The 25,699-nt window shown below is 44.9% G+C and overlaps 5 protein-coding genes across 5 annotated transcripts; 1 reads left to right on the top strand and 4 right to left on the bottom strand.

Annotated features, from left to right (window-relative positions):
* Window positions 1-1,393: 1,393 nt before the first annotated feature.
* On the bottom strand, window positions 1,394-3,406 carry LOC100833590 (3-ketoacyl-CoA synthase 1). Its single transcript, XM_024460523.1, has one exon. It carries the CDS (start codon window positions 3,321-3,323, stop codon window positions 1,656-1,658), a length of 1,668 nt encoding a protein of 555 aa, XP_024316291.1. The 5' UTR covers window positions 3,324-3,406; the 3' UTR covers window positions 1,394-1,655.
* Window positions 3,407-4,946: 1,540 nt separating this feature from the next.
* On the bottom strand, window positions 4,947-6,041 carry LOC100835647. Its single transcript, XM_003573666.4, has 2 exons — window positions 5,798-6,041; window positions 4,947-5,699 (listed from the first exon to the last, which is right to left on the bottom strand). Exons 1-2 carry the CDS (start codon window positions 5,997-5,999, stop codon window positions 5,269-5,271), a joined length of 633 nt encoding a protein of 210 aa, XP_003573714.1. The 5' UTR covers window positions 6,000-6,041; the 3' UTR covers window positions 4,947-5,268.
* Window positions 6,042-8,338: 2,297 nt separating this feature from the next.
* On the top strand, window positions 8,339-9,377 carry LOC100833282 (heat shock protein 21, chloroplastic). Its single transcript, XM_003571601.4, has 2 exons — window positions 8,339-8,617; window positions 8,820-9,377. The coding sequence occupies exons 1-2, from the start codon at window positions 8,431-8,433 to the stop codon at window positions 9,149-9,151; spliced, it is 519 nt and encodes a 172-aa protein (XP_003571649.1). The 5' UTR covers window positions 8,339-8,430; the 3' UTR covers window positions 9,152-9,377.
* Window positions 9,378-9,553: 176 nt separating this feature from the next.
* On the bottom strand, window positions 9,554-12,633 carry LOC100832968. The gene is made up of 2 exons (XM_003571600.4): window positions 11,174-12,633; window positions 9,554-9,942 (listed from the first exon to the last, which is right to left on the bottom strand). Exon 1 carries the CDS (start codon window positions 12,399-12,401, stop codon window positions 11,178-11,180), a length of 1,224 nt encoding a protein of 407 aa, XP_003571648.1. The 5' UTR covers window positions 12,402-12,633; the 3' UTR covers window positions 9,554-9,942; window positions 11,174-11,177.
* Window positions 12,634-12,787: 154 nt separating this feature from the next.
* LOC100832659 (alcohol dehydrogenase-like 3) lies at window positions 12,788-20,159 on the bottom strand. The gene is made up of 9 exons (XM_003571599.4): window positions 20,000-20,159; window positions 19,731-19,867; window positions 19,587-19,636; window positions 18,031-18,374; window positions 16,904-16,986; window positions 16,559-16,634; window positions 15,826-15,983; window positions 13,204-13,365; window positions 12,788-13,104 (listed from the first exon to the last, which is right to left on the bottom strand). Exons 1-9 carry the CDS (start codon window positions 20,061-20,063, stop codon window positions 12,988-12,990), a joined length of 1,191 nt encoding a protein of 396 aa, XP_003571647.1. The 5' UTR covers window positions 20,064-20,159; the 3' UTR covers window positions 12,788-12,987.
* Between the last annotated feature and the right edge of the window lie 5,540 nt (window positions 20,160-25,699).

Below are 25,699 nucleotides of genomic sequence, written 5' to 3'. Positions count from 1 at the left end.
TAAAAAACACTACGAGTCTGCCACTTTTATTGATGGATCGTCAAGCCCTTGAGCTTGGCCCGAGCCTCATCAAAGCCCGAGCCAAGCTTCACTGTCAGGCTCGATGGTGTTTCGGGCTGAGCCGGGCTCGGGTAGCGAATCCACTGGCTTTGCAGAACGTACCAGCAGCAGCCATGCTCGCCATCGCTGCCTTGATTTTCCATCAGTCCACCGTTCCTCTCCAAACTGAAACCTCCAAATTAATCCCCACCACGCGACGAATTGATTCTACCCATAAAATCAGTGTTTCCCATCCTCTTCATTCCCATTTGAAGCCGCTGACATTAACTCCGGTCAGCGAGCCCCTTCCTCTCCCAGCGCCTCCTGGCCTCCCGTAGTCCTATAAAAGGCACCCCGTCCTCTCCTCTCTCACCCTCCACCTATCCGCCCGAGCCGCCGCCGCTCCGGTTGGACGTTGAGGACGCCGAAGGATGCCGCGTGGAACACCAAGAACCCTTGCCGCTTCCCCGAGACGGCAGCCTTCACAGCCCCTGCCGATCCACTTCCGCGGCATAAAAAGAGGATGAAAATCCTACCACGGCAACGATTTTCGCAGTAAATTGTTTTGTTTAGCCATCTTTAGAAGTCTACATCTTTTATCCATAACTTTTAGTTAGTTAATATTTTTTGTTGTAAATCTTAGGTTAAGATCTATAAGAGTTCATATTCAAATCAAAATTGAACCATGTTTAAACCAAATTTTAGCGCTTCACTCGTTGGAACCTAATTAAACCTTTTCCTACACTTTAGATTTGAACCTACCTTTTGTATTAGAGTGTCTATACCATGCTTAGGTACTGTCATCATACATTTGTTCTATTTGCACTTCGGTTCGTTTTATTTGGAGTTCATTTTAGTGTTGTTTGAACATTGTGTTTATCGTAATTAGTGTTTTCATTGCGTTAGATTGTTCGGAGTGCGATTGCAAATGTTGCAGTGAAATAGAATACCAAGACGATAAGCAGGCAAGCTGTTTTGGCAACCGTATTCCCAAATTTGTACCATCAGTATTCTCGGCCATATAGAACTAGCTGAAGAGACCACTGAAAAATGTGAACTAACATATTATATATTTACTCGTGGTACGTGGATAAATCCCTGCGTCCACAAGCGTACGAGGTGCATTCCCGCTTTCAGAGACACCTACGTGGACAGATTATGAACACAATCTTTTTTTTTAAGTTGACAAGAAAAGCAAACAGCTGACTATTAAACCTGACGACTTGACTGAGAAGTAGGCAAGCTGGTTCACCTACGAACAACACAGACGTTATTGTCAGACCAAAAGAATTCTTACCAGCTTCGCCTGAATAAAATCCCTACGCCGCAAAAAGCGGTATACACGCGAGAAAAATAAACAAATTTGTACATTCAGGTTTCAACATCACAGCTTAATTATGTTACAAGCTTCAGTTAAGTACATTCTTACATCCTAATTAAAATATGAACACTCTGGAATTCAGGATCGTATAGTAGCAAAAATGTATCGCAAACACTAGAAAGAAATGATGAAATCTAGACAGAGTCGAGAGGCAACAAATATTTGCTAGTTGTTCTATCATACAGTTCTCGTGCATGCAGCAGCTCAACAAACTTGGCCCGTCCCACCAAGATCATCAAATGTATGTTTTGGGCGGGTAGCTCTCCACGCTGTCCACCCACGGGTTGCAGCCGCACCTCTGCTCGCCGGCGCCGCTGGACACGGCCGGCACGTCACGGAGCACACGCCAGACGGCGCTGTTGCACTTGAACCCGGAGCCGAAGCCGATCTGCCAGACGCGGTGGCCGCGGCGGACGCGGCCCTTGGCCTCGGCGTAGGCCAGCTCGTACCAGAGCGAGCTGCTGCTGGTGTTGCCGAAGCGGTGCAGCGTGCACTTGCTGGGCTCCATGTCGGCGTCCTCCAGCCCCAGGCTCCGCTGCACCTCCTCCAGCACGGCGCGCCCCCCTGCGTGCACGCAGAAGTGCTCGAACGCGCGCCGGAAGTCCGGGATGTAGGGGCGCGCGCCCTTGACGCGGAACACCCGGCGCATCGCCAGTGACCAGAGGAACTTGAGCTGCTCGGGGAGCGGGAGCACGAGCGGCCCCAGCGTGGTGATGTTCGTCTTGAGCGCGTCCCCGGCCACCGCCATGAGCTCGCGCGCCAGCGACACCCCGACTTTACTTCCCTCGTCGTCCTCGCGCTGGTACACGCAGTTGAAGCACTCGTCGGCCGCGCCCTTGTGCGTGCGCACCGTGTGGAGCAGCTGGTACTTGGCGCGACGGGCGTCGCGCCGGGAGTCGTTGGACAGCAGCGCCGCCGCGCCGCCCATGCGGAAGATGCAGTTCGAGAGCAGCATGGATCTCTCGTTGCCGAAGTACCAGTTGAGCGTGATGTTCTCCGTGCTGACAACCACGGCGTACGAGTCTCTGTTGGCCTGGACCTGGAGGAGGTCCCTGGCGAGGTCGACGGCGATCAGCCCGGCGCTGCAGCCCATGCCGCCGAGGTTGAAGGACTTGACGTCCTCGCGCATCCTGTAGCGGTTCACCACCATGGACGCCAGCGACGGGGTCGGGTTGAAGAGGCTGCAGTTGACGACGAGCACGCGCACGTCCCGGCGCGGGTCGATGCCGGTCGCGGCGAAGAGCGCGTCCAGGCAACCGAACATGACGGCTTCCGCCTCGGCGCGCGCTGCCGCCATGGACAGCTTGGGCGGGCGGGACTGGATGCCCGGGGGAAGGTAGGTCCGGTCGCCGAGCCCGGAGCGGTTCGTGATCTTGGTCTGGAAGTCGAGCGCCTCCGCGTTGAAGAAGCCCGTGCTCTGCGTCATGTCGAGGAAGCCTTCCTTGGAGATGGCCTGCGCCTCGTCGGGCTTGTAGCAGGCGAAATCCACGAGGTACACGGGCCGTGGCCGCTTCAGGTAGCTCACGGTCAGGAACAACAGCGCCGTGCCGAGCAATGCGACGCAGCTCAGGAGGTCCAAGGAGGCCGAGTGGAGCGCGCCGAGTTCGAGCTGCTCCAGGCGCGCGAACGAGTACGCTGCGGCGGCCAGGAGAGGCGGCGCGAGCGCGAGCGCGGCCCAGGACGAAGCCGGCGCCGGGAGGAAGCCCCCGGAGCAGAGGCCCAGCTTGACGTACTTGAGGTTCACGGACCGCGCGAAGTCCGGGAGCCGGCGCCGGATCTTGATCACGATGCTGGGCGCCAGCCGTTGCTGGTCCTCGGCCCTAGTCTCGAAACCGACACTGACCGGCGGCGTGATCTCGGCCGTCAGGCGCTCGCGTTCCATGACGGCCGCCGTGGACGACATGTTTTTAGCTTCGAGTTGGTGACTTCTTTGTGTGTGCCGTTGGAGTCTGGTAATGGCACGAGATAGCCAAGAAGTGAACTTATAGGCAACGAAATGGAGGGGCAGGCTGCAGTTGCCGCGAAGTAGCTAACGGCTTGTGGAGAAACCGGAGCCTGTCGTGCCATTTTAGCGGTCAAATTTAGGTGAGGGTAGGCCAGAAAACCTGAGTGGTGAATTTGATTTAACTTTTTAATCCTGGATTATATTTCTTCAGCTTCCCGGCCCTCACAATTCTTTTTATATTTGTTCATCTATAGCAAGACTTTGGAAAAAGGGGAGAGTTCTTTAAATACAAATTCGGCATTTTTTAAAACATTTTCCATTGTTACTTTCACTTTAAGTTATTATCAAAACAAGTACTCTCTCAAAAAAAAACGGTGTCCATATATTTTGAGATTTAAGTATGACCATCGATTAGAACAATATTATATGGAATGTGTAATTATAATAATTTTGAAGGCAATAAGCGGGTAAGCAGTGCTCCTCTCGCTCGATCGCTTGTGCAATGTAATGTTGTTAATTAGGGCATCCACAATGTGCTAAAAAAATTGTCATAAGCAAAAATGTGACCTTTAAGAACAACTTTATGCATTGCGGAGGTTCTTCGGCGCCCATTTGCAAAAAAACCTAATCTTAATTTCTATGTGGCAAGGCTTAATCAAGATCGACCTTATACATCATGGAAAAAAACATAGTTGTCTTTAAACTTGTGGACGACCTTAAACTTATGGGCTGCCCACAAGCACTAAATATTATAATTTTTATTTTTTCTCTTTATTATCTTTCTTACATGTGGCAGGTTGCGTGTAGCCATATACATCGTGGAATATGCCCATAAGATATGTGAGACCTAATTTATGGTAAAGGTTGGTCTTATACATTTGCGATGACCTAAGCACATAAAGGCCACACATCCTTGAGATCTCCATGCAAGAGGCAGCTTGCACAAAATTGAGACACCTGGACAAGCCAGCAAGGCAGCCAAATGGTGTGAAGGTGCGCGACTTGAGCCTGACCAGGTGGCGGCCGGGATGGGAAAACGATCGAGTGTGGTCGTTGCAGCTGCCAGCTGGCTGGCTTGTTCACTCGCGCCGGCGGGCTACGGGAGATCGACTTTCTTTCTCTCTGGGACGCTCAACGAACTCGGAATTTAAGACGGACAGATAACCATAACCACCACACTACATGCATTGATATTATATTGCGTGTGTACATACGTTATCCTAGTATAGTACACGTGCTTGAATGAATGAGCGTGCCGGTGAAGCATGTCACACAAACCTTCGCTCCCTCGACATATGCATGTACGTTACTCATTCGAGGGCATATTAGTTTTCGTTAAGACAAGACTTCAGATTACTATGTTAAGTTGTGGTTTTATATGACATGATACCACAAGTAAAGTATTATGGAGTAGTGTGATAACGAATCTAGCGATACTAATTTCATGTCATATAAACACACCTTAACATGTCACTGAATGGACATGTTAGTACTCATGTTTCTTGAATTGGATATTCGTTCCCACGGCACCTGTTGTGCTGTTCACGCTTAAAGGATTAAAATTATAATTTGCTCCAAGACTAAAGGAAATTATTCTCATGTTGGAAGCTCCATTACCTTGAATCCCAGACAATAGTAATTTTGTGCAAAAATAGTACGGAGTAATGTTTACTTGAAATCATGGCTCACGCTGTCTCTATCATTCCTAGAGTAAACATGGTTCAATGAGACCTTATTTTTTTTCAAACAAACGGAGACCAGATTCGCGAGCAAAGTGCAGACGAACATGGAATGATGGAAAAGGATGTCAACAATGCCCTGCCATTGGTCTCCTTGGGAAATTCGGTTTGGGCCGACCGACCAGTCCTGAGTTTTTTTCTTCTTGGGAGATCCCAAAACTATCTTAGCCTTGGGCTCCATTCTTGCCCATCTTCTGTTCTGGTTTTGAGTTGGGCTGGGTCCCTACTCCGTTCGTTCCTGAGCCTGGGCTGTTACCAGACTGGACTGTGTCTTTGGGCCCGAAGACTGTGTGGGGCTTGCGGCCCTTGGTCTTGCCGACGGTGATCTCCAACATCCCGGCCTTGAGCTCCGCCGTGACATTGGCGCTGTCGTACTCCTTGGTCATGAGCAGCCTCACGTGGAAGAAGCCCACCCCGTCAACGGGGCCGGTCTTGGCGCCGCCGATCCTCTCGATCTCGAGCATGTCTTCGCTGGTGCTGACCTTCAGGTCCCCCTCCGACAGCCCGGGCACCTGGAACCATAGCTTCACATGGTCTTTCTCATCCTTGATCTCCCACCGCTCCTTCACATCCGGAGGCACCGGGTACAGCAGAGCTGCACAAACAAACCCAAATACACTAGAGTTTAACTTCCTACAACTCCATATGGAGAAAGAAATGTACGTTGATCTGGAAGGTGTTTAATTAGTTTACCAGTAGGGGGGATGCTGAACGCCGGCCGCTGGGCGCAGGTTACGGACATGGGCCGTCGGCACTTGATTGCGACAGGAGTAGCAGGAAACGTCGGCCGCGGCCTCCAAAAACGACTAGCCGGCGTAGTGCCGGCTGAACTAGCTGGCAGCGGCCGCGAACGGCGGCACACAACAGTGTAAGAGGAAACATTAATCGTCGACATCGCTACAAGTTGCACTTGACAACTCGTACTACTTCAGCCATTTCCAATTTATACTAGTACATGGAAGACACAAGCGTTTAGGCAGGGAGAGATCGTGGCGTGTCCGGTCCTTTGGTGATGAAGCCACCTTTGCTTCGTCGGGTTGAGAAGGAATAAAGAGAGAGGTCTCAGGCAGGCTGGTTATTGGCCGAGAATGGGAAGATGTTTTGGCACGCAAAGCGGCGATCCTTCAGATGGGCATATGCAAATCTTGCTGTTGTGGGCTTTTGGACGATGTGTGGAGTTGCCCGTATTTGCTAGGACAGGACATGCTTCTTTATTTTTGCTCCTTTTTCCTATTTCTTCCTACCTTCAGAAGGAGAGAGATGCGATGGTCACTACTTACAAAATAGATCTCATTTGTGTTTGGCCTACCATACGGTGTGATTGGTTCCCTACTTTAATTTGTGTTTGGCCTAGCTGCAGGAATTGGACATCTTTTTTTTGTTTGTTTTCTTGACCAAATGTTGACATATTATAGATCTCATTCGTTGTATTGCCGATCTACAAAATAGACTCAGTATCAAAATTTCAAAGAATACAGGTCTATTTAATTAAGATCTTGCCCCATAGACGGTCTAGAATGTTGCCCTGGTGATCATGGAACCCGACCCTGCTGTCTCACTCCTCGGACAGAAGGCGCCACCAACATTGAACACCTAGCAAAGATCAGAGAGAGAATTCCATATCTGCCACTCAAATTTTGGCCATATGCCCAAATGTCACTCAGAATTTTGTTGTTTCAAAATTGCCGCTCAAATTTTTCATGGGGTACAAATATGGCACTACCGTTAGTTGACCGTTAGTTGACAGTTACATAAGAGACTAAAAGAAAATTTTGTCCCTAGATAGTATGTTGATTTTCCATTTACAACAAAGTACTCATTTTAGAGAATTTATAATTCCAGATTTTTAAGACGTCAGTGACACTATTTCGAAGTATGAGACTGTAGCAGGAGTAATTAAGGAATAGACACTCTAGGCCAAACTTGAAATTATCATAATTTACCAAAGAACGAAGTTTCAAGCCCGGGGACATATGGCCCCCCTTGCCATCCGAGGCTTGTCTCCGCCTCTGCATACAGGTACATTTGGCTCATTTTCTGTTTGTGTGCACCAAACCTAAAACCAAACCTAAGGCTAATCCTATACTCTCTCCATCCATAAAAAGACAAATTTGAGAATTGAGGGAACGAAGAAAAACTTCCTCCCAAGAAGGGCATTGAAGTCTATGAGTTTTACTCCTGAGTAAATTTTCCACTATGTCAACTACAATGCAACACTGAGTGGAGTTGCAATTAAGAATCAATTTGGCAACGAGTAACAAAGACATATGGACCTGTGATGGGAGATTAAGGATCAATTTGTCTTTATATTTTTGGATTTCTCGGTTTAGGATTTGTCCTGGAATTTTTACATTGACAGAGTAACTCTCTCCACCGTTGCCTCTCTTGGTTCTTGCTATTTCTCTTTGACGGTTTCACGAAACTCCATCTCCCATACATGTCTCCGCTCTCTGTCATCACCCATTGACGGTTAAATTTGAACATACATTTATGTTGTAAGAGTGTATTATATAGTTAATCTTGATGCTCTGCAATTCTAATTTTTGCCAGAAATTATGTGAGTGTATACCTGGGGTGGTGTGTTTTTTTTGAAAAGAGGAAAGTCCCCAGCCTCTGCATCAGTCGATGCACTCAGCCTTAAAACGTACAAGTCATACAGTTCACCGACCGGAGATCGTGGATACGAAAATAAGCCAGCGAAAGAAATCAACCTAGCGACCTCTATGCTTCAAGACGCCTAGTACACTGCCAGCCAGTCTGATTGAAGATATCCCAAGATACCATCTCCAACCGGTTGCATCCAGTAGCCAAAGGATCCTGCAGGTGCGCGGGAAGCAGAAATCTCATAGTCGAATCCAGTGCTTGGCTTTGAAGATAATCTGAGGTGGTGTGTATTTGTGTTTTAGTATACGATGCACTCGGTGTTTCTTTACAAATATTAGATGTATTGTGAAAATTTGAGTACTGCATGGAAAGACGACCGACATGTTTTTCACCGGCGCCTATTTTGAACTGATTGAGATAGATCAAGTGAAGTATGTGATATGGGTTGTTTGGTGATATTCTTTCCCTCCTTGGCAAGAACAAGATAGGTATCAGTGCCAATTACAAATATCTCCTTTAACAAAAGCAACTCAACTCTTTATTCCCTGCATCACTGCATGGCCGATGGCGCAAGCAAAGGTGACACGCTCCCATCAGCACTACTGACCGTATATAAGAGGCCCCTAGAAATGCATTCCATTCCACCACTCAACCTTTCTTCTACGTACTCTTTCCAGCTTGCGATCTTAATTACCACGATCAATCAAAAGCAAGAAATTTCCATGTCGACGGTTACCTCTTGCAACCTCCTGGGACTTGGGGCGGCACCGCCGAGCTCCTCCGGCGGTCGGCTCCTAGGACCGTGGAAGGCAGCCACGGTTGCTCTCCCTTCTTTCCAGCGCAAGTCGTCGTCCCTATGCTTTGCAAACAACCCAAAGGCCCTGCAACCGTTCAGTATCTCACCCTTCGGTAAATTATACATCAACCTAAACACACAATGTTACTTCCTCCTATTCATAATAAGTGTCCCGGATTTAATACAAAGTTAGTATAAAGTTGTACTAAATCCGAGACACTTGTTATGGGTCGGGCGGAGTAACATTTTCGCCACGTCGTTAATTGCCGGTTCTGATGATCTATGTGTACATTTCATTCTTGTATATATATATAGCTCTGGTGCACCCGGTGCCGACGAAGCCGGGGGAGCGGTGGCAGATGAAGGAGGAGGCGGAGACGGTGAGCATGCAGTTCGACGTGCCGGGGCTGTCCAAGGAGGACCTCGTGGTGGAGCTGGACGAGGACGTGCTGGTCGTCAAGAAGAGGCTGGACCCGAGCAGGGAGCCGGTGCACGACGGCGGCGTCTGCGCCCGCCTGCTCGTGCCGGCGGGGTACACTAGGGAGGACGTCAGGGCCGAGCTGGCCTCCGGCAAGCTCACGGTCACCATCGCCAAGGTCAAGGCGCACGCTCGAAGGAGGATCAATGTTGATATCAAGCAGCTATAGCTACAAAGTGCTTGATGCGCATACGCATTGGCTATTTCTACCTACGGCAATATGGAGGAGTACATGTCCAAGAGAGCCGCATGAGTCATGAATAATCAACCGCACTCTATATATACATATTTTGTTTTTCCCTATGGTCGTCTGTAATGTATGTACGTTGTACGCGATTTGTGTTGTCAACAAAGGAAAAAAAATCAATAAAGTATGCATCCACTTGTGAGTCAAACTTAGTGAACGCATAATATATTGGAGTATAGGGTTTCATAGAATCGCAATCGATGGGGTCTTCTTCGCTTAAACACAACTGTTGGGGTGGTCATCATTTTCGCGAAGCACAAATCGACCACATCCACAGGTTTAACATCATTTCTCACAACTAGAGCCCACCCATCAGCACACATGTTGGCCACCAAACTGCTTCTGGTATTCACTCCTAATTTTCTGGTATCCACTCCTAATTTTCTGGTATCCACTCCATCATTTCTTACATTACATGATTTCTTGAGTGCTGTACACCTAAAGAAAAGACATGTGGAGACCAGAAATTCAAAGAGAACGAAAAGTTGGCTTGATGGGCGACACAATACAAGCAAGACAATAACCACTTGACCAGTTACGACCGTGGCAACACAAGAATTATCTAGGGTATGTACCAAACCAATATGCTGCAGATTTTTCATTAGTAGCTAAATGTCCGTGCTTTGCTACGAGATTAAGAATCTGTGGCTGCGCCTCATATTTTCTGGTATCCACTCCATCATTTCTTACATGATTTCTTGAGTTCTGTACGCCTAAAGAAAAGACATGTTGAGATCAGAAATTCAAAGAGAACGAAAAGTTGGCTCATAGGCGACACAATACAAGGAAGACAATAACCACTTACTACTAACCAGTTACGGCTGTGGCAACACAAGAATTATCTAGGGTATGTACCAAACCAATATGCTACAGATTTTTCATTATAGCAACAAACGGAGGCATGTAAACATCAAAAGGTTGACTCGTACAAAATTTTCTGTTCCCGTTGAAGGATTTCGTAATGTAGCTAGCAGTATGACAAGTTTCTAAGTTAGGTTACTGCAGGAAGGAAAACAAATCAAGCCAGTCTTGTTAGACTTTCAACAAACTAAGAATATATCATCTGCCATCCTAAAACAAAATATGTCGTTTGCTCAAACCCTGGAGAATTGTAATTGAGGAATGTACAGAATTTAAACTCTCATAATAACAAGGGTGTCCATCTCTTATTTGATCTCACGATGCTAATTCCAGACCAAGCATAATACTAGCTTTTCTTGGTATTGCTGGCGCCTTGGCCAAACAGCTGAGCACTTGAATCAAGCTCGTTACTTCTATTTTTCACATATCATACACAGGATATAGATTGCTCGTACTATTAAGAGCAATCATTCAGGCTCTTATTTGCAACTATACCAGATACACTGCCTCCTTATATATCTATGAGAAGAAATCAACATCATAGTCATGAGTATGACCAAAAAAAGCATTACTGCCTCCTTATATATCTATGAGAAGAAAGGTGGGCAAAATAAGTCATGCTTAACTATCCCAAGGTACACTGACGTTTTTGTTTTTTTGCGACCGAACGTAAACTGAATTTAAACTTGTATCATTTCTCAGTTAGCTTCATAATGTAAACCATTACGCCAAATTAATTGAGATGATCTAGTGATTTTGCGGTTCCGTGATCAAGGCTTCTAAATCGTGGATTTGTATGCTAAACATAGTCTGCAAGACCCTACCTACCTTTTACCTGCCTGATAATCTGGCAACCGGCACAGAAAAGGAAATAGGTCACATTTATGTTCCTGATCAGCTTCATTACCTATTTAGTACTAGTGCAGACAAAACAACCACTAGTACTATTGTACTAAACAGTTGTGAAGAAGAATTGGCCATTACAATTTACAATAATTGATTATCAAGCATCAGACAAGCTGTACATGTGATGAGCGATAACTATACTGGCAAGGAGATAACTAGGATGCAATAAAAGTTTACCACTTCATACTGTCGGTGACAACAGCGATGGTGGGAAATTGGTATATATGTGCGCACGTAGGCTTCCGTGCTTCAACACGCACACGTTCTCAAGCTGCAAGGTCTTGAAGTCCAGTGAGAACCACTCGAAGTGTCGGGTATCCAGCAGCGATCTTAGATTCATTTCCCGGCGACACCTTACTAGGAGCAAGTACCTCTCTGTTGCACCTCTGATGTAGTACCGGTACCCAGAATCCAATGGGATTGTCTTCTCCATCTGCCACTGGTTGGAACTCCTGACGGTATAACAAAGGTCCACTGCTTCATCTCGAACGTGTTCACGGACAGAGAACAGCCCAGGTCTGCTTTCCCCTGCATCCACAATGGCGATGTGATTTTGCCCATAGCAACCAGGTGGGAGGCAAGCAACAGAGAACTCCATCCTGCGGGTGTCAAACACAAGCAAATTTTCCGTCGAACCGACCATCCAGTAGAAGCAGTTACAGGCGTATTGGCGACTGAATATCACACCCATGGAGACACCCGAACCCCTTAACAAATCGCTCCAGGCTTGGGAAGCAACCGCACGCCATTGACCGGTTCTTGAAGAGAAGACCAAGGCCAGCAGATTGGTTTCGCTGTGTGCGATTCGGATGACTGTAAATGACGTCTCTTCCTCGTCTTCGTCGTCGTCGCCGCCGGAGGGAACGAGGAAGGGCTCGCACAAGCATCCGAATTGCACGTGGAATGGATGGTCCACGGAAACGGCGGCCAGGGTGTCAGGGATTCGGGGAAGCAGGAGGCACCGCCGCTGTAAAGGGTCGCAGACAGCGAGGTCCGTGAAGGCTGCCGGGTACTCCTCGTCCGCGTACTCGTCTTCCTCCTCGGGGGCACGCCCCAGGTCGAGGAGGAAGCGGCCGTCGCGGACGTCGAGGACGGTCCAGCGGCCGTCGCGGGGCGTCGGGAGGAAGGAGAAGGAGAAGTCACCGGCGAGGGAGACGGCGCGGGCGGCGGGCGCGGAGGGGTGGGGCGGGAGGGCCCGGTGGAAGGCGTCGCGGTCGACGAAGCCGAGGAAGGGAGCGGCGTGGAGGGAGCGGAAGCGGCGGAGGAAGGAGCGGGCGGTGACGAGGCGGCGGAAGGCGGCGCAGACGGCGGAGGCGCGGAGGAGGTCGGCTGGGGCCGGGAGACGGAGGAATATCGCCGCCAGGAGGTCGTCGGTGAGTGCCGCCATTCCCTCCTGGTTGGTCATCTGGCTCTGGATTGCTGGCTGCTGTGCTGATGGAGTGCTCAGGGGAGGAATGGGGTTTTATCGTTTTCTGAGACGCCAAGGGAACCAAGACTGACTTGTGACGGAGGGTTGGGACGGGAATCTGGCGATCAGGGAAAGTCAGTCGGAAACCTCAGGATGCGTTAGACTTGGATCCCCCGTACGCTGTCGCAGGTCTCGGGTCGTGGCTTGCGCATGTACAGGTTCGATGCATGAAATGTCAACGTGCAATACCTTATTCAGTTCTGTTCAAGGTCATACTGTATTATTCTACCACATTAGGTGCCGGTAGTTTGAAGAGTATCGGATGTTGGGAATCTAAGGAGGCGTACAAGACACACAAAAAGAAAAAAGGAACAGGTTAATTCTGAGATATTTATTTTTCCTTTGAGGGGAAGCCAATAATTCTGAGAATTTTTTTCTTCTTTGAGGGGAAGCCAATAATTCTGCTATATACTCTACGACTCGGGCCTGGTCGTAGAGTATATAGCATGCCCACAAGGTAGCAAACTTACAGCACGGTATTAGAAATTAACGCTTATTTTTTCCCGTCCCATTTTTTTTCACATCACAGACGGAGCACACACCGGAGAGACTTGCCCTCCTCCAGCAGCCGGAAAGCCTCGTTGATCTCCGAGAATGGCATCTCGTGGGTTATGAACCCGTCGAAGTTTATCTTCACCTCCTGCGAGATTAATTCATCACTTAATTCGGAGTTCAGCACACGCTCAAATCTCAAGATTTTCATGCCATGCATTGAGGGAGGAATAAGAGCTTTACGCACCCCGTTGATGCACTGGTCGACGAGGAGGGGGAGCTGCGACTTGCCCTTGAAGTCGCCGAAGACGCAGCCGGTGATCCGACGGCCGTCGAAGAGCTCCATCGGGTGCAGCGGCAGCATCCTGGGCGTCGGATGGATCCCCAGCGCCACGGTCAGGCCCCAGCCCTGCAATTCAACACCAATGTACACGACTTAATTGAGAAAGCTGACGAGCTGAATTGCATCAAAAATTTCCCCGTCCACGACATAACTAGCCCACTTTGTGTCAGCAATCCTAATGGGCCAGGCCGAATGAGGCCGCACTAAAATACAGAAGTAAATCCTATACAGACCATGAAGCCCAATTAACACACAGCTTTGCCCTCAAAACAAAATTAACACACAGCTTAATGGCTTGTTTTTCTTTTCTTAACTAGTTGTGTCGTTACGGACTAAAGACTAAGAAATACTATATCATACACTTAAATAAAATAATTTACTGCTACCAATTAATTTGATCATGTAATTTATATCGGTTTTGCTATATCTAATTCGTCTAATTTTTAGTTAGAGATAAATTGATTTTTATTTGTGTCAAATCAAGAAGTGATATATATAGTTTGAAGGTGTAACTGTTACTATTTGAGCATCCTATGAGGGCGTCGGTGTGGCCGGCGAGGAGGTCGGTGTGAGCTTCTCGGCAAGGGCCAGAGCCAGGAGGCCCCGCGTCGTTACCGGGGAGGAGGAGGACGGGGGCGGGGTCATCCTGCTTCCCGAGCCTCCGATTCTGCTGTGTGTGACCGCCGCAGCCTCCTATGTGCTCTGTATTTCTTGCTTCTGCTCTCAGTTTAGTTTTGTTTGTGCAAAGTGATTGAGCTCGTTTTTCCTTTAGTTCAATTAAGGCTATACTATTTTCTGTTCGAATCTGAGTTAGAAAGTGCTAGACATCTCATTGTGTGCTGTCTTTTAAGCAAATTATGCATGGTAAAGAGGTTTTTTGTTAGATGTAGTAGATGTTTATTAAGGAAAGCTGGAAAGGCAAGAGGGACAGATTTAGGGAAAATGATTGCTGAGGGGGCTAGCCTCCGGATAATCAATTCCTATGTTTGTCTCTTCCCACTTTCAATGTTGGTTTATCTGTTAGATTTTCGTCTGATCCGTTGGAGGTTGTTACTGTTGCTTTGATCTTCGCTGGGTTCCATGTTGGATCACGAATGAATTTAAGGATACTGTACCTCTTCTCTTTTGTGTGGTCCGAATTTTGTTGTTTCTGCTCTTAGTTTAGATTTGGCTGTGTCAGTCTGCAATAGGCAGGTGATACATTTTTCATGTTGGAATTTGAGATTGAAAGTGCCAGAATTCTCAATTATTGCTTTGTCTTTTGAGCAATTCATGCATGTTAAAGGGGTTAGCATTAGCTGCTGTAGTTGTTTGAGAGAATGGGAGGATGATCAGATTTGGGGAAGATATCAGTTAAGGGGCAGGCCTCCACGTGATCAATACCTTGTCTGTATCTTCTCATTCTAAGTGTCGTTTTAATTTTTCATAGAGCTTTGTAGTGTTGTTACTCTATCTGTCAAGAAAGATGGGAGACAATTCACTTTATAAGTTTCTGTTGGATAAACTGTTTTGGAAGCTTGATGCAAGGGGGAGGTTTTCAGTATGCTCTTTGTCTCGTAGTATGAAAAGATCTCAGTTACCTTTCCCCACTATTATTTTCTTTGGCGTGTTAAAATTCTTCTGTTGATCAAGGCATTTTTATGGTTGGCCGGTAAGGGGAGCATTTTAACTAGAGTTGTACTCAAGGAAAGGGGCGGTGAGGGGAATGATCTTTGCCTTTTCTGTGCAAGAAAGGAGAGTATTGATCACCTGTTCTTCTCGTGCTCGCTTGCTAGGTGTGTCTGGCGAGTTGTGCTTTGTAGCTTTGGATTTCAGGCTGCTGCGCTTCTGTATGAAGGAATTTGTTTCGGTTTTTGTTGGTGTGTCTACTGTTCTGTGGTCAATTTGGAAAACACGAAAACGATGCTTACTTTCGTAATATTTGGCCAAACGACCCTACTGCTGTTGCTGTGATGTTTGTTATTTGTTCGACCATTGGCTCGTGGGCTGGCTTGCAGGAAAAATCATCCCAAGAGCTACTGCGGGGCTGTTCTTAGCGGCTTTGGCAAGCAACGGGTGAGGTCTTCCGTAGGACGCAAGGGTGGGCGCCGACAAATGTTGAGGTTAACTGCCTGAGGGGATATGAGCTCGCTGTGAGTGCTGGAGGAGTAAGAGCTTGTTGACAAAACTGGAAGGAGCAACGGTGTGTGTGAAAGTGTGGGTTGTTCAACCGAGTTTTGATGTAATCCTCTTGTTTTGTTTCTGTGTTAACTACAGGACTATTTATGTAAAAGACATATGATTTCCTTTAATGAAACCGGAGGGAGAGCCCTCTTTTTGTCAAAAAAAAATCCTATGAGAGCGAAGATATTGCTCTATTGAAATTTTTACCCTGAAAAAAGAGATGTTTTGTTTTCAAGAATTCTAATATTGATAATGGCAAGATGATTATCCTGTCGATGGATAATTTCTGGAAAAAGTTTCAGATCAACCTAAATAAAATAAAAGCCGAAGGTATAGCAAAGAAGAAGGAGGAAATGTGCATACGTCATGTGTGGAGAGAAAGGCCTCCCGGAGCACGTCAACGATGCCGGTGCACTCGAAGCTGCAGTCGACGCCCCCACCCGTCATGTCCCTGATAAGCTCGTGGACGGGCTTCCCACACGCCTTGGACTCGATGAAATCGGTGACGCCCATCTCCTTGCCTGCACGAGCCGTACACATCAGAAAATCAATAAATCTGAGCTGTGCACAAAACGGGAATTAATTGGCTATAGCTGTGTTTTGCCGTCTCGATGACACGTTCTGCGCATGGCAGGTGTAAGTTGCACACATCTCAATCAGCCACCACTTTGTGTCCTTGTCAAGTCTAGAAGTACTGAAAGTGGTCGCTTTGTTGCACGATTTGGCACAAGCAAACGGAAATTCTACTTTCATTTCCACAAGCAAACGAACAGAGAGCTTCGTTGTACGAATTGACAAGTTGGAATACATCAACATCGGATATATTTCTCGGGGACCTAAAAATCGAAGGCAGCGCTGCCTGCTTCTGCTTAAAGGAAATTTTCGTTATGGCACAGAAGGGACATGCCTCAATGTCCGTGACCAAGAAACGTCCCTTGGGGGAAAAAAATGAAAAGAAGAATAGAGGAACGAAACACGTGGCAGAAGAACCAATCAACCATCCTGGCTTGGTGAACGTCTCAATGTTAATAAATGTCGAGTTGTCCACACCGACGGCGAAACGAGAAAAAAACAAAACACGTGGCGAAACACGCACCTTTGGTGAACTTGTCAGGGTTAATGTCCACGCCGATGATGCGAGCTGCCCCTCTGATCCTTGCGCCTTCAGCAACCTAAAATGCAAAAAAGACTTGCATTACTCACTACCCGCAAAAGAAGTAAAAGACTTGCATTATTCACAGGGTAGTAATAATATTTTAGAACTTAGATATGCTAGTTCCTTCTATACATATCACTTGTCTCAAATTTGCCGAAATTGAATGTATTTATGTTTAAAAAACATCTAGATACATGTAATATTTCGACAATTAATATTGGTCGGAGGAATAGTGTTTTTTTAGTAATGGTTAATGATAGGTAAAAGAATCAACTAATTTCTTACCGCGAGACCAACGGCTCCAAGCCCGAATACAGCCACGGTGGATTCCTTGGACACGTTTGCAGTGTTCCATGCGGCTCCCACTCCTAGAAAACAAATTTTGTTGTTTCAATGCCATTATCAAACGCGTACGAGAAAAAAAAATGTGAGAAAAAGCATAAAGACAGCCTGAAGAGAGCCTCGGAAGAATTTCCATGGAACTTATGCTAAACACTTTAGTCGTCGATTTCATACGCAAGCTGCTGCATCAAAATGGTGTGACTCGAAAAATTTAGGGAGAGCAGGGCGAGATAATAATATTAATTGCCGCGTACTAGTATTAGGAGGAAATGATCAAATGAACCCAGCGCTGTCGAGATGACACCGGTGGCTGCTGACCTGACGCAAACACTGATGGAGGAGACGACAACAATAAACTCTACACGGAATTGAAACCTCTTTCAATCCTCGGACCAATCTTTAAACCAGTTACGGGGCTCAGCCGCTACCTTGGAAACCGATGTGTGACAAGGACCTTTCGTTAAAACGACTCTACTATGTTCTTGGGAGAAAAAAGAACCGATTCTACTACATGTCTACATTGCAATTAGACCGGTACAGTGTGATATTTCATTGTGTACTGTAGTAGGTCGGGCTGGGACGGGAAACGGGATGGACCGTCAGTGTTAGACCTTTTAGATCCATCACCAACGTGTCCCTCGTGGTTGTCACTGTTGAACTTGACCTCCGATTTTTAGATGGATCGTGAAGATGTGTCTGTGTTTAGTTCTAAAAGAAAGATGTACTGTATCAGCGTTTCAGTTTCAGAGAGAGTTCCCTGACACTCCAATTGCCATGCTGTCTTTTCAAATTGAAAACACAGGAGACACTTGGTTGGCAAGCCCATGCCATGTGCAAGCCGGTTTGTTCGCATGTCACGTTGAATACAGCCGAATTCTGATATGTGCATTAATTTGCTCAATCAGGTTGATTGATTGCTTAATTAAATCCAGCCAATTTGACAAGATCACGCAAGATCTCAACGACAGGAGCATATGGCATTTCGAAATGAGAAAAAATATGTATGATATTATCACTTTTAACGAAGTTAAAACTTTTGTGCACGGGAAATAAAGCTAGGTTTATATTACCCGTGGAGATGCCGCAGCTGAGAAGACACATTTTCTCAAGAGGAGCCTGGGGGTTGATCTTGACAGCGCAGGCAGAGTCGAGCACCGTGTACTCGGCGAACGTGGAGGTGTTGAGGAAGTGGTACACGGGTTGAGGTGCGCCGCTCGACCGGTCTACCACGGAGAACCTTGTGCCGTTGTCGGAGACCATGGTGCTCTTGAAAGGGTTGACGCGATAGGTCCCACACAGGTTGGTCTTGCTGGACTCACAATAGGCGCATGTCCCGCACTCACCTGTGAAGATGGGGACCACGTGATCTCCAGGTGCAAGGTCCTTCACTCCTTCGCCCACACTCTCAATCACTCTGAATATGTGTCATCGTCAAACGTTGGTACAAAACATAAAAAACATGTCTAAACAGAATGAAATCTCATCCTTAATTATAAAAATTGTCAGTTGTACTAACACGCCCGAGACCATGCTTGAATTGGACTTGCTCACTTGGTTGGCAAGCCCATATCTCGAAACTGTTGCTCCTAAAAACTAAAACAATTTATTGCACTGGATATCTTTCTTTTTTTTAAGGCTGTTGCACTGGATATCTGGATAACCGAAGAAAACTTGGCTCTATCGAAGTCAAAGTCGGTGCGGCATCACCGCATCAGCTGGCAGGTACAAACAAAGAAACATGCCAGAGCATGGGCATGTGAGCTAAGCTGGGATGATGTAGCTAGGCCTTGGGGATATATGGTCAATTGGCCATATGACGCCGTTGCAGGATCCAAGGCGGCCAGGAACGGGTCGTTGATCACCGTCTCCATGTGCCAACTAACAATTAATTATCATCATTCGTATGTGCATATATACATAACCGAATATATACACACATGCCATTTGCTATGATCGGTCGATCGATCTGATCGCCATGCATTGGAGCTTCCTAGCTACCTTCCAGAATAAGAGGTTTCTTGTATGTCCACAAGGGCAAAGAAATCAAAGAGGTTTCTTGTATGTCCACAAGGGCAAAGAAATCATTCTATATACATGAGAAAATCTTTTTGGGCTTTCATTATTAAAAACCAAGGAATGCGTAACTATTTTTTTCTCCCTGAACAACGGTTTATATACTAAGTTCCGTATAAGAGCTGATTTGTGTTGAAACAAATTGGGTAAATTAGGAAATTAACACGTTATTCGTGTCTAAAGAAACTTATGTAAGACTTGACTTCTCCTAGAAAAGCAAAAAGGTTGTCCTACTTTAAAATAAAAGTGCATAACTAATACCGGGTCATAAACTTGTAAAAAAAAAAGATCCACGCTCGGAAGGGGAAAACAAATCTTCATGCACCGCTTCGAATAAATTAATGGTTTTTCAAGGAAATAATAACATATACAACTGTCCTTTTTAATATCTTAAAGTCAACTTGTATGTAGAACAAAATGCTAACAAGAACATTGTTCCTTGCGAAAGAGAAAGGAAGGTAAGAGATCGTAGAGTGACCGGCTGACAGAAAGAGGACAAATGAAGAAAAAGAAACAGTTTCTGAAAGAAAAGCGTAAAATTAATTAGACTCACCCGGCTGCCTCGTGCCCCAGGATGCGAGGAAACTTGCGTTGACGCTCGTTCTAAATCATGAAAATCGAAGGTCGAATTAACATGACAGAAAGCTCTAGCAAAGAATCAAGCAAAAGACTCTGTTTATGAAGCTTAATTAAATACCTCTCCCTTCCAGAAGCTGAGATCGGTGTGGCAGATGGAGGTGAAGAGCACCTTGACGCGCACCTCCATGGGCGCCGGCGGCGCCACCTCCACCTCCTCCATCACCAGCGGCTCGCCGGGACCCCACGCCACGGCCGCTGCGTCGTCATACCCAGTTAACCGTGGTCAGTCATGGCACCCGCCAGGCGGGTGCATATAGGACAGGATGATGAACTGAAGAATCTTGAATAATAAGAGGGGTAGTTTTATCAAGATGTGGGAAGAAGAACCTTTGCATTTGATGGGCTTTCCTTGGGTGCTTCCGCCGTTGGAGAAACCATTGGCAGCTTCCATGGCGTCAACTTCTTTCTTTGTTGTTTTTTTCCTCAAGGGAGATGAAGTTCTTGGTTCTAGCGAGTGAGGCAGGCTGCTTGGACGGTTGGACTGCTTTTATACTGTAGCCTAGGGACAGAGGGATTTTTTTTTTTGGAACCGCTATGGGCAAAGTACGATTGTCATGTACAAGTAGGAGTACTTTGGAAAGAGTATCCCGTGCTGGTGGGTCATCCGGTGCTGCCGCACGGTGTTATGCTCCTGAGCAATCTGGACCAACTAATCTAGGACTAAAGTATCTGACAATTTTTCATTTAGGCCTTTTTTTGAATCAGCCCATATTCTACTTTTTTTTAGGATTTCATTTTTAATGATATTTGAATGAAAATAATTACATATAAATACAGTAATTATATGTTCTAAATGTTGGTCTATCAATGAATATTTAAATAAATTCAATGATATATCGAAAAAATAATGATATGTTGATGAAAATACCAACAGAGTTTTAGAATTTGATTATTCATATATCAAGCACGCACACTCATCTCTATGAACACGCACGCACACCCTATCCTATGAACACCTCTGAGGGACTGAGCCGGCTGGATCTTGAGATTGACAAAGTCATCACATACGCCTCGTAGTTCTCGGATATGTCACACCCACTAAAGAAACAGCACTGGTTAAAATAAATTCAGAAAATGGGAGCACCCACGTCAAGTGTACGACTTGAACCTGGTGGGCTGGTTCCACCACAAGGAGCCAACCGCCTAAGCTGTGCTCACTTCGTTGATTTGTCTTTTTAACTAGCTAGCAACAATTGACTGCCAGGCTGGCAGTTCTGAACCGACCCTGTAACCCTATAAACAGTTGTTTGCAATATAAGTGCAACAACTTTACTCCGGTCAAAAAAAGTGGAACAGCTTTAGCAGCACACAGATATCCACCTTCATATACCAGTGTATGAACAACAAAAAGCACTTCTAACAAGTGATATCTCAATGAATAATGATACATTAGTTAAATAATGTTTTAAAATAATAATACCTAACCTATATGAAATGTCATAACAAAAAGGAATAAAATAATGAAATCTGATTATTATTATTTTTTTGTTACTATCTGAATGAAATATCAATGCAATCAATAAAATATCTTATGTAGATAGCGGGTGGATTTTGACAAAGCTCAAGGATGCAAATGGAATAATGACTAGAGATAGGAGTGGACTACGGGTTGATTTTGACAAAACTCAAGGGGGTAAATGAAAAAATGACCCGTGAGGGAATTGGAGTGTGATTGATTCCAAGAAAACTTAAGGGCTTAAAAGGAAAACTCGTCCATTGGATTCAGATCGAGTGGTCTAGATTGCTCCAGAGCAAGGCACTGGGTAGGAGCACCACATACCCCGGTAGCACTACATATCCTCTCGAGTACTTTGGTACTTAGAGTTATTACCATGTATTTTGATAATTATATTCGCTTGGCACACATATTTTAACATGACTACCATTGCAATGGTACCTTCACAATTGTCCTGGTTAAGTTTGAGAAAAAAAGAATTCAAATGCATTTTTTTTACATTTAATTAGCGAAGCTACGACACTATAATTGGGTGATTAAGGGTGAGGGGGCGTAGGGACGCACACTATTTTGTGGAATGACATGATACATAGCGAATGAAGAATCTATTTCATTCACCAAAGCAAGAATTCAGTAATAAACTACGAAGAAAGTGAGGATCACATGCTAGATGTGATTGAATGAAGTACCCCCTCTTTTTTCCAAAGAATGACGCACATGCATTTCGAGGTCAAACTTTAACCAACAATTAGATCATTAATTTGTACATTATACATTATATTTATATCGTCGGAAACGCTTTTTAAATACGAATCCAACGATATAATTTTTGTAACATGTAATCCTCCTTAGTCTAATTGTTGGTCAAAATAAAACCACAAAATGCTTGGGTGCCATGCTTTATGAAAAGGAGTGAGTACTTATTTCACTTACAAATTCAAGAATTTACTATGAATAGTCTCTTAGGTGTTGTCTTTTAGTGCACAATAATGCTAAGAGACCACAACTTCAATGCATTGTATCTTAGTGTTGTATCTAAATGAGTTGTCATTTAATAGATTTATAAGAGAAATTTAATGTCTCTCTGTTAGTTTTGCGTGAAAAGACAGTGGGTATCATGAGACAGTTTCCACATTAACCATATGCCGCATAGAAAAAATGATAACGTAGACGTTGAAAGGGCATTTCCCTCCCTAAATGTTTTGGTGTTAATGACAACATGACACGTAGACTAACTGTGTGGTTGAGTGTTTCAGATTTGAGATCAAATGGCACAAGACGGTTCGTTGCCCTCAAAAAGGAAAGAAGCGTAGCGGTGTTTAGTGGCTTTTTTATTTATATTGAGTCGTAGGAACTTCGTAATATAAAGAGGGAGTCTACATGGGAAGGTAATGGGTGAATCAACTTCATGTACACAAATCTACCATATTTAGACCCACATAAAGCCTACCCAAAGTGAGTGAGAGAGAAAAGACATTTCATGTACACAAATCTACCATATTTGGACCCACATAAAGCCTACCCAAAGTGAGTGAGAGAGAAAAGACATTTCAGGAAATCATTTTCAGTGCACCGGAACTTCCGCCCCAACCTCCGGCTGCACCTCCAGGTGCTCTCGATTACTCTTAAAAGAATTTGCGGAACTTCCGGGGGTACGGCCGAAACTTCCACCCCTGGCAGACTCAGTGCATAATGGTTAGATTTCAGAACCCCCATAAATAGTCATCCCCTATCTCGGGATGAACTCAACCGAAGCCAAACTCTCCCCACACCGTTTCTAAAGCTTCAAAGTGTTTCTTTTTGAGAACCAACAAAACTTGTGCCAAAATAACAAATGCGAAGAAGAACAAAAGGCCTTGGACGCGTAATGGATCCTGAAGCACTATTTCTGCATCCCCCTGACCAAATCCTCCCACATTGGGATTACTTGTTAATGGTTGATCAAGCTTGATGGATTCCCCCTCTGAAACAAGAAGTTCTGGCCCGGGAGGTATAATATCAATCAATTGGCGTCCATCCGATGCATCCACTATGGATATTTCATACCCCCCTTTTTCTTTACGTAGTATTTTTTTTAGATCTCCCTCCATAGAGCTCCCCTCTTGTTGATTCTTTGAGGATTGGAGGAGAAGAACTAGATCTAGGGTTTCACCAAAGCAAAAGGTTGATTCTCTTGTTTCCTTTGTGGATTTTGTTACTCTTAGGATTTTGGGATCCCTAGCCGGATAGAGTCTCCTCAAGGCCACATCCTTGGTGTGGTGGTGCTTGTGGTTTCAGGAAGGAGCCTCAAATAAGTTGTGGAAATGTGGCCTTCTCCTCGGATTGGGAGCTTCCAATTAAGTTGTGGAGAGAGCACTGGTCAAGTTTGTAAGGGTTCGGCGTTCGCCCTCAAGGAAGCCATTAGTGGAGCTCACATCACCTTTGTGGTGTCGTGAGAGGAGAATATAGTGAGCTTTTGTGGCGCCTCTACCTTTATGGTAGCGCACTCCTCACTTTACTTACTTGCAAGGCTTAATTGTATATCTTGTGCTTCGGTTATTGCATCATACTAGGGGTGTTCATCATTTAGACATTTTAGTGAACCCATGTATTGATGCTTGTATCCCTAAAAGCGAAAAGAAAAAGTAAAATTGTTAATCGCCTATTCAACCCCCCCCCCTCCCTCTAGTCGACCATACCGTCAGACGTATGAGAGATAGTGCCCCTTAGGATCCTTGGGAGAGGCCTTAGTATCAAGAAATTGAGGATTACATGGAAAATGTGGTCATTGATCTCTAATAAGGCGATGTATCAGGTGAAAACATATTTTTGTGATAACTTGAAAACTTCGAAATCGAATCACAACCATTTGATCTCGCATAAATGATTTAGATAAAGGTGGAACCTCTAAGGCATTTTAGGAGAAAAAACACACAAGGTGGGGTTCTCTAAGGGGTTTTCATAAAATACATTTAAGTGATTAGATGTTCCAGCTTTTGTTTCAACCATTTACTAATGGTTATGGTTAAAAGTTTTCAAGTTTTCATGAAAGAGAGCTTTTCCCCATATATGTGCCCCTCAAATAAATACTCCCTCGTCCCATATTAAGTGACTCAAATTTGCTCAAATATGAATGTATCTATGGCTAAAAAGCATCTAAATACATGTAATAAAAAGTCACTTAATATGGGACGGAGGGAGTACATGATATTTTAGATATAAACAAAACATAGCCTTCAATATGCAACTTTGACAGTTGCTGTCAATTAGAATTATAAAGTTAAATACATTGAAACTATTTTTCATACAAGTCCAACGGTAATTTGTACTTATAAATCTATCATGTGTTGTTAATTACTCTCTCTTTTTCACAAAGATTGTCGTATTTTATTTCGTTAAGATAAGACTTTTACCAATGAAAACTCTATTGATATGCGTTTTTTCATATATGAAATTTATATCAATGGATGCGTCTTTAAAAGTTTTTTGCTAATGATCATGATTTTGTATCATATAACTTACATATTAATAGAGTAATTTTTCGTCAAAGCCTTGTTTTAGCGAAACAAAATACGCTAACTTTTGTGAAAGGGAGGGAGTACTTGTGAAAGATAAATACTTTTTTTTGCAAAAAGATAAGAATTAATTTTGAGGACACACGTTTTGGAAGTCATGTATTTCAACTAAATTACTGAGAACAAGGAGGCACAGCCACGCCACCACGACACAAATTGCATACACGCGTGCGTGCTCTATGAAACACCCTCTACATCTAGAGCGGAGGTCTCTACGATTTAACGAACCCCATAGGCAACAAACACATAATTAGGCTCTCGACTCTCCAGTGAATAAACTTCGCAAAAATAGCTGCAACATTACCCGCAAAAGAAATAAAAATAGCTGCAACATTATGGATAAAGAAAAGGACTGAAACTGTAAAGAATACAGTATCCTACGCTTTAGCAATTTCGTTACCGAAAAAACAAAGCGAGGCCGTGCAAGCTCCAGGAGTCCAGGACCGGTGTTACCCTGCTACTCGCAGTTCCCACGGCAGTCAAATGTACAGCAAAATCAACATGCTACATCACCACAGACTTTGAAAAACATATCATGTGCGTTGATTAATCTAAAACATTGAGCAGACCTGGCTGAGCTGCGATATTATACAGTGTAGAATACAGCCCGACCGGCCTGTCGGCGCTTTTTATATATTTACAACTTGAAGAGACGTGTCAGAGATTACTCCCACGTGTAATTATATACTTACTCCGTACTGCAATAAGTGATGTCGCCCACGTGTAATTATATACTTACTCCGTACTGCAATAAGTGATGTCGATTTGTACAATACAGTACAAATTTCTATACTATTTCACATCACTACTTGTTACCGGACGGAAGAGTATATTATATAGATGTGTGTCACGAAATATTAAATATTGGATGCAGACGAATCCTTGGGTCAATCGGTCTCACTTCTGGCGCATGCTATGGAGTTCCTTCAGACGTATTCTAATTCTTTATACATACGTGGATGAACAGTGAACTTACAGTGCACGTCTCACTTGCAATCAGAAGCTGATGCTAATAAG

This window comes from Brachypodium distachyon, chromosome 3 (genome assembly GCF_000005505.3).
Source record: "Brachypodium distachyon strain Bd21 chromosome 3, Brachypodium_distachyon_v3.0, whole genome shotgun sequence".
Lineage (NCBI taxonomy): Eukaryota > Viridiplantae > Streptophyta > Magnoliopsida > Poales > Poaceae > Brachypodium > Brachypodium distachyon.
Note: the sequence above shows the minus strand (reverse complement) of the source record. Positions and strands in the feature narration are given on the sequence as shown.